We start from the raw sequence: 8421 nt of genomic DNA, 5'->3' as shown, positions 1-8421 counted from the left end.
GATCAATTAAGTAAGGAATAATTGACGACGGGCCGTTGAATCATTAGAAAATTAAATAAATGAAATATTTTCTAATAATTCAACGGTCCGGAGTCAATTATTCCGCTTATACTACGGTTGCCACACCTCAAGACATCGATCAGATGATTTATTTCAAGGGATTCGTCCGGTTTTTCTACTTAAATCGCTATTGTGAGTAGGATTATTTCTTCCGCATCTCATCCAACGACTCTTTTGCTAGTTCCAAAACGTCATTTTAAAGCTGGCAATGGAGGCTTGAGCCGTTGATAGCAGACTAATGCAGTTAATAATGAAGTTATTAGAAAGAGAGCGAGAGAGACAGAGACACAGAGAAAGAGAAACAGAGAGAGAGAGCTTGTATGAATTAGGCTACCTCTGTGTGTCCCTCAACAGTGTTCTGAAGCACCGTCTCTAAACTGTAAGTCTGCTTTAAGATGCAGCGCTGTTATTACCTCGCTAGTGAGAAATGTCATGTGTAGCCTTTAAGTTGGTACACTAGGCTAATTAATACTGCTGCAGCCCAGTTGTTGAAAGTTTCATATTCACCGTAAATATTAAAATTTATTTTCGGAAAATCGTCTGTCATGTTGTTTTTGTTAGTCCTGTGTGCTGTATAGGTACTGTGTGCTAATTTCCGTTATTACAGTTAACTATGCGAAGTGATATGGAACTGTAATGCGGACAAGAGAGCTACCTGGAACTACGTTCGCCGTGTGTTTATCTGAAAATAATTGCACACCTCAGAACGTTCGTCAGCCAATCAGATTCAAGCATTCAACGGTCCCGTAGTATAAATAATAATATGGGCTACTTGAGCCAAGAACTTTGAGTTACTTATGTTAATGACAATTGACAATAAATTGTATATACCATCAGCATTATTTAAAATAGAGGAGTGCATTCCAGATGGAATTTATATACTAAATTGATTCATTTAAACCTATCACTCCATTTATATTTACATGAAGCACATCTGTTATACCAACTGTGCAGCAGAAATACAGCATTATACAAATGTTTCTATTACACTACAACCTCCAGAATACATCTGCTACGTAGAGAACTACATGTTCCGTGATGCTTTGAGATCTAAGTAGGGCTTCCGGGTAGGTTGCGCGTATCCGGGGTTTCCGTTTGTGTGAACGCGCTTCGCTAAATAGACCGGTGTTAACTGCCTAGGCGTCCTGCGCTTTTCTTTCGTCAGCGTCAGGGACGGAAAGTTTGGGCCACGAAAACGACGTTAAGAAATTCTCATTTGAAAGCCCCCACGAGTGTCTGGCTGCAGAAGGGGCCTGACAGCGCCTGTCCTCTGTCAAGCCCCTTCCACTCACAAGCCCCTACGTCATTTCCGTTAAAACGACAGATTATCCGGAAATTCCGAGGTGACGATCTCCCGTTCAAACATGGCTGCCTCCATGAACACGCTGTTGTGTGTTGTTGCTTCATATTTCAGCAGATTTGGAGTGAGATTATTTTTCCAAGAGACAAACAAACAATCCGTCCTGTGGACAAATCAGTCTTGACAACCCCCAATACGTAATTTCTGTTTAAACGATGGAATCCGTCTCAAACCTGAACAATATAGTTGTACATATGTGTGTGAATAAATGTAGTGCTGCTGAATGTGTTATTGTGAGACATCAGACTATAGCTAATATGCACTTTTAATCATTATTTTCTTGTGCCATATTTATGCCGTCAAATATTGTACTTTAATACTGTCATTATTATTCGTTATTCCGTATTCGTTATACGGAAACTTTTAAGTCATAATCTAACATTTTGTGCGTTATAGGTTATTGACAAAACGTATTTGTTTTACCCAAGATATGTGCGAATAACATCATTTTAATAACGTTGTCTAGAGTCCAGTGTTCCAACATAGATTTAGAGTCTAGTGTGCCTAAATAGCTAATTAGAACTTTCTTACCGTGTATTACACTATATATGATACATTAATACATACCTCAATATTATGTAAACATATCACGAAGTCAGTCATTTAATTAAAAAAATATATATATATATATTTTTTAATTACATTGTGAAGACAATAATATAATGTGAAGTTGAAATAGTTGTATAATTTCCTAATTTAAATAAACGTTTGCCAGTAAAAAGTTGTGCTTTGGTAGTGGCCATAATACAATATTTTTACTATGTTAAACAATTTTTTTCTAAGGAGCCGATGAGAATTAAATTTCTACAAGAAAAACTACTATTCTAGTTCTAATTCTAATTCTATTCAAACCCAACAGGATGTCAACACAATACAGTATAAAACACTTAAATATATGAACTACTTTATAAAATGACTATATACAAATAACAGATCTTTGAAAATATACAATAATTTACAGTACTGCAATCAGTGATTAAGAATTTTTCACTAAAACAGATGCATATATATGACTAATATATAAAATAACTGACATCAGATGCGGAGAAGCAGATGAAGGGAGCCGTGAATGCCAATAAACAGGGTTTAATCAGGGTAAAAAGGGAATAACAGGGAACAAGGCACGTAGCAACAATGACAGATCTGGGGAATGAACTAGAAAACAAACAAATACACAAGACAAACAAGATCAAACAGGAAAGCTGGTAACAAGCGGGATTCAGATGAGGTAAATGAGGTGGGCGTGGTCCACATGAGGTCTGAACGATCGGTTGTGACAATAACAATGTACTGTACAGTGAACCTACTACACTAAACAACAAAACACGATTAAGCCCTTGTCGGCTGTGTTTTCTAAAAACAAATGCATGTCTTGAACATTTGAAAACTGAAATAAAAAGGGATACACGATGGTATCTCTCTCTTCTTCAGTGTAATATTCAGTATTTTTAAGTTTCTCCAGTGATCTAATCACATCACCATCCTCCATTCTGAGGATTCTGGGAAGGACCACAGGAGACTCAAAGAGTTCATGGTGATCTTGGTACCATTTTCTTGCAGTTTTCAGGTCTGTCATTACTTTTGGCTCCTATAGTGGATTACACAAAGTACAGTTTGTTGAAACAGCTTAAAATATGCAATAATACAAATGTTAATAAAAATGTTCTAAAAATAAAGTAGATACATACTTCAGAGTGTGGGAGAGATAAAGTTTCCTCCTGGGTTGTCATGGACTCCTCTTCAGACTAAGTTTCAAAAAACCTTGCTTGTCATTACAGTAAGCAGAAATTGATACATAAACCCAGATATACATAAAGTCAAGTTCAAACTAATCTGGGAAGGCTCTAGGTTCCTCCTTGGCAATCTGAACACTGGGTCAGTCTCTCCTCGCAGAAGAGCATGAGCTTCTGCTGTCCAGTGAGCAAATCTTTTTCCATGCCTTACAGTAACAAATTTCCCTTAACTTTGTTCATTAATTGAGTACAACAGCTAGACAATATTATAAAAATAATGTTTTTTGAGGCAAACATAACTATACCTTTCCAGTGTTAAATTCTCCAAAAGAAGAATACACCACCATTTTCTAATCTGAGGCATGTCATCCTAAATAAAAACAAAATATTATAAAATAAAATAACAAATAAAATAAAATTTACATAGGAATCATGGGAATCAACTTACAACTGTGTAGTCAAAAGGGGCATCAACAGCAATGTATAGACAAGCCTGGGACACAAAAGAACAAAAATTAATGAACAAGCAGAGCCTTTAAACTGTTTTTAAAGTGTTTTTCTCATGAAACTTGTCATAGAGTACATAGTGTTCTGAGGAACCAGTAACTGGGTGGCCATTAGGCTCAGGGAACTCAAGACTCTCTATAAGCCATGGAAGTGACACCTGAAGTTTTTTCATCTCAGCTGACTGAATGTTCTCCACAGTAGGCTGTGCCACTCTTCCTTCAAATGGATGAAAAGGCAAGATGGCTGGTAACCTCAAGTTAGTATGTGTAGCTAGCCCACGGGCAAAATCATATACACACACATTTGGAAAGTGCTTCCAGGAAAGAAGCAAATCTGCAAAGTCCCTTGGACTCTCTGCTCTAAGGTTGAATTTTAAGCTGTACACAATTCCATGTGGACACACAATGACTGACCATCCACCTGAAAACACAAAATGAAACAACATAATGTATGCAAAAACTGTCTATTAAAAATGACTTTCATAAACTGCCAACTCTACTCACCAGAAGCGCCCCAGATCTTCTGAAATACTTTGTCATATGTCTGTCTCGTTTTCATCTCCTCCCTTAGTCTGATAACAAGGTCAGTATGGGACCCTTTGAAACAAACGTTACAGGCCTTGCACAATTTTCGGACAGTGCTCACCTGGAAGAATTATACATCATTACATTATTTAAGAATAGTAATATGAAATTACCAAATTAATCATAAATCATTAACATGTAAAAGATTATATATATATATTCATATATATATATATATATATATATATATATATATATATATATATATATATATTACATATTTTATGTTTTACTGGGGGCGGCATGGTGGTACAGTGGTTAGCACTGTTGCCTCACACCTCTGGGACCCAAGTTTGAATCTCCACTGGGGTCACGTGTGCGGAGTTTGCATGTTCTCCCCATGTCGTCGTGGGGTTTCCTCCGGGTGCTCCGGTTTCCCCCCACAGTCCAAAAACATGCTGAGGCTATTTGGACTTGCTAAATTGCCCATAGGTGTGCCTGTGTGAATGAATGGTGTGTGAGTGTGCCCTGCGATGGGCTGGCCCCCCATCCTGGGTTGTTCCCTGCCTCGTGCCCATTGCTTCCGGGATAGGCTCCAGACCCCCCACGACCCAGTAGGATAAGCGGTTTGGAAAATGGATTGATGGATATATTTTACTGTTTTCCAGTAATTACTTACTTTTTGTTTCATCAATTCATCAACCAGCCGATCTTCAGATACAAGTGTAAGTGCCACTTCAGTAGATGACTTGACACCTGACATTTTCTCATGTTCTGTGTTGAGTACTTTGTCACTTTTCCTGGTCATTGGCCCTATCCAAGGTGCCCAGAATTCATAATTTGGTTTAACAGCACAAGGGTTCTGTGCCTGACCTATTACAAAACAAGATACAATGTCATCCAGCGCAAAAAAACACAGATTACCAGATTACAGGAAAATAGTGTCATATTGACTTACTGGGAACAAAGCCAGAAGAAATCATCTCTAAATTGATAGCATCCCAGAAATCCACAATGCTTTGCTCACCAGTATAGCTGACAGGTGGATCTTTGAGATCACTGACTGATAAAAGACAGACAAAGTGATAAGATACTTTTTTTTAAAGTAATTTCAGTATTTACTAAACCGTTGACTTAAACATAACTCAATTACCAGCCAAATTAAAAACAGCCTTTTTATGCAGGTCCATCACCACAACAGAAGGCCAGTAGCTACACAGAACACAAGCATATGTGCAATCTGTGCTGGTTAGTGCCTCAAAGTGGCAGTAGGCATGCAAAATCCTGTCTGTCGGTGGAAACTGTTTTTTCCGCAAATTTTGCAGAGTATCGATAGCCCTTGAAACAGAAATGTGGTTCTGAAACGAAAAGAAAACAATGATGTGATATTTCAAAGCCACAGTGCAACAAAAAAATCCTCTTCACACAGATTTACCTGAAGACTGTGTCTTAAATAAAGACATAGTTCAAGGCTCAACACAAGATGATCATCAAAGTTATGAAGTCCATCTTGCCACTCCTGATAACGGTAAGTCATCTGACACTCAGGACATCTCTTAAAGTAGGTTGAAATATCTAAAACAAAAAAAAAAATTTAAAAAACAATATAGCTGTAAGAAACACAAAGTAAAACAGTATTTAAGAAGAATAGAATTAATTTCATACACTTACTTTCAGCAATTCCAAGGGTTGTTACTATTTTGGCCATATTTGTAATATTCACTGGCATGTCAAACTTTGGACTGCTTGAGCAAAGGACACATGAAGTCTCCGCTGGAATTAAATCTGATGGGTAGTCTGATGGTGGTTTTGCAGTTGTGTCCTCTGGAAGACTTGCTGGAATTTTTTTTCTTTCATAAATGTATTTCACTGCCCTCTTCAAGTCCTCTGTTGCCTGTTCCTGTTTGGACTGTGAAGCTGTGTCAGGCTTTGAATCCAACTGAGTTCTGAACAAGTTCCTGTTAATTTGAAAGATGTGCCACTTTGCAATGTTCTTATGAGGACATGACATATGTGGCTTAGCACATGGACAATGCCACGTGTTGTTCTTCATACTGAACGTAACCATCATTCTTCCAAGGCGACTGAAATATGTTGTGGAGTCATGGATGGATAAACAAATATAAGACTTTGACCCACCAAGATCAACAAGGACAGAAAAAGGTGCTCCAGCTTTCAATGCTAACCTTTGTCTCTTCAAGCACACTGCCTTCTTTGCTGCTGCAAAGAACTTGCATGCAACCATTTCATCCAAAACTCTTGCATGTAGAATCTCTTCCTCCGCTACTTCTGTGCAGTATTCCAGTGAACGTATGTGGTGGCACTCACTGAACACAAGACGACTCCTGCGTACTAATAGCTGATATTGCCAGCATTCCTCCAGTTCACACATTACCTCATGTTTGTTGGCCTTAATTTTTTTTTAACATGAATAGGTGTTGAAAATCCATGTCCTGACTTTTGAACTGCAGCAATACCATTTTTTGTATCAACACAAACACTGGCAAAATGTGACTGCCTATTCACATCTCTTGGTGTGCATAAATGCTTCCTAGTAATGTGAGTATGTAGATTCTTTTTATGTAACAGCAGTGAACAGTGTGGACATTTCACCTTTACTGGTTTTCTGAATGAGGGCAGATGGGAAGGTTCTACTTCTTTCTTTAGTTGAGGGAAACATTGATCCCCTTCAGGCTGTGGAGAGGAAGATTTTGCTTGTTGAAGCAATGGAATGGGAGGTAAGGCTGTCTGAAGTAAGCATGAGGACTCAGTCTTTTTGGTCACACCGCTGCACTTTTCCAGGTGCTCCACAAAAGTGTTTCTTTTAATCACTGTCTCACTGCACCTAGGGCAGTGGAAATGACCATCCTTTCTACAAGGTAGCGTGCATCTGCAAATTCTTAAGTCTGCAAGAACAAAAACACTGGTTTTAATTGTTTATGTCCAATATAATTTATCACTTCAAATAAAAAGATAGTACATGAACTTACTTTGGAAAAACACTGCATTTTTTATATGCACATCCAGGTGGATCTTTAGTCTGTTCAGCTTCGCTGGCCTAAAGTTAGGACAAAGCGGGCAATGATACAGGCGGCAGCATGTGCTGCATCTGATTATTTCTGGTAGGGCACCATGACTTAGAATTGAAGGATGCATCTGTAATATTAAAAACAACATAATTACTGAGCAATTATGAAAAAAAATACACAATTATAACCACATCTTTAAATTTGTTCACCATGATGAATTAGGTCAAAATGAGATCTTTTATCAGCTAGTGGTCCTTTGAGATACAGTTAGTCCTTTAAAATATACTATTACCTGTTGAAATATTGCACACATCACCAACCCCACTTTAGTGATACTCTAAATTGAGTTAGATATAAAAATGTTCATATTGAACTCTACTGCTGGAATTCCGAAACTAATTATAAACTCTCCACGTGATTGCCTTAATACCCGAAACACATGTAACTAATTTGCATCTTGTATTTATATCTATTTTTCCTCGTCTTGTTATTCTTGTTTCTTTAGGTTAAAATTTGCGGTTTTTATATATTATTTATATGTATATTTTAAGTGCCTTTTCTTGTACTGTGTAAAGCTGGAGTCACGTCGTCTTGTCTCTCTATATACTTGTATATACAGTAGCTGAGATGACTATAAAGTTTACTTTGTCTTTAGCTGACTTTTTTATGTGACCGAGCACTACTCTTAGGACTTTTTTAAGGTAAACATGAGTTGCCTGAGGTAAGGCGATGAGTTCGACACACGCGTATTTCGATGAGATAATTAATTTTTAAATAGTTAAGCCATACATTCCACGACTTCAGAATTATCCGCAAGCACAAGATTGATTCTTAAGGTACACACGTATTTCAATGTAATAATAAATTTTTAAATAGTTTAGCCATACATACCACGACTTCGGAATTATCCGCATGACAAGATGGATTCTTACAGCTCGCGACAAGTAGGAGTCTGTCGTTCGAACGGAAATGACGTAGGGGCTTGAGAGTGGAATGGGCCTGACAGAGGACACGCGCTGTCAGGCCCTTCTGCAGCCAGATGCCTCTCAGCTGAACAACTATTTCTTGTTAACATTTCATAGTTTATAACAAGATTTTTTTCCTTAGACCTTAAATAGACAGCGGACAGTTGTACTATGCGGTTTTATTGGTTAAAACTACCCTCGAGGTTTAAGGTGCCCTGCAACATGTTTCCATTGCATCGAGAA

The 8421-nt window shown here is 37.8% G+C and overlaps 2 protein-coding genes across 2 annotated transcripts; both read right to left on the bottom strand.

Annotated features, from left to right (window-relative positions):
* Nucleotides 1–2490: 2490 nt before the first annotated feature.
* Nucleotides 2491–5457, bottom strand: LOC125728357 (HMG domain-containing protein 3-like). The gene is made up of 8 exons (XM_049005338.1): nt 5338–5457; nt 5143–5247; nt 4864–5057; nt 4164–4305; nt 3818–4080; nt 3602–3646; nt 3109–3165; nt 2491–3008 (listed from the first exon to the last, which is right to left on the bottom strand). Exons 1-8 carry the CDS (start codon nt 5372–5374, stop codon nt 2727–2729), a joined length of 1125 nt encoding a protein of 374 aa, XP_048861295.1. The 5' UTR covers nt 5375–5457; the 3' UTR covers nt 2491–2726.
* Nucleotides 5458–5574: 117 nt separating this feature from the next.
* LOC125728358 (uncharacterized) lies at nt 5575–8188 on the bottom strand. The gene is made up of 4 exons (XM_049005339.1): nt 8105–8188; nt 7175–7340; nt 5856–7090; nt 5575–5759 (listed from the first exon to the last, which is right to left on the bottom strand). The coding sequence occupies exons 3-4, from the start codon at nt 6574–6576 to the stop codon at nt 5575–5577; spliced, it is 906 nt and encodes a 301-aa protein (XP_048861296.1). The 5' UTR covers nt 6577–7090; nt 7175–7340; nt 8105–8188.
* Nucleotides 8189–8421: the final 233 nt, after the last annotated feature.

The sequence above is a fragment of the Brienomyrus brachyistius genome, unplaced genomic scaffold (assembly GCF_023856365.1).
Source record: "Brienomyrus brachyistius isolate T26 unplaced genomic scaffold, BBRACH_0.4 scaffold256, whole genome shotgun sequence".
Taxonomy (NCBI): Eukaryota; Metazoa; Chordata; class Actinopteri; order Osteoglossiformes; family Mormyridae; genus Brienomyrus; species Brienomyrus brachyistius.
This window is presented reverse-complemented; position numbering and strand designations above follow the sequence as displayed.

Excerpts from the sequence above, each read along its gene's own strand:
- LOC125728357 (XM_049005338.1), bottom strand. The coding sequence starts at position 5,374 with ATGGACCTGCATAAAAAGGCTGTTTTTAATTTGGCTG. Across the intron at positions 5,248-5,337 it reads GGCTGTTTTTAATTTGGCTG|TCAGTGATCTCAAAGATCCA; the intron begins GTAATTGAGTTA and ends GTCTTTTATCAG. Across the intron at positions 4,081-4,163 it reads GAAGATCTGGGGCGCTTCTG|GTGGATGGTCAGTCATTGTG; the intron begins GTGAGTAGAGTT and ends TTGTGTTTTCAG.
- LOC125728358 (XM_049005339.1), bottom strand. The coding sequence starts at position 6,576 with ATGTGTGAACTGGAGGAATGCTGGCAATATCAGCTATTAGTACGCAGG. Across the intron at positions 5,760-5,855 it reads AACCCTTGGAATTGCTGAAA|ATATTTCAACCTACTTTAAG; the intron begins GTAAGTGTATGA and ends TTTTTGTTTTAG.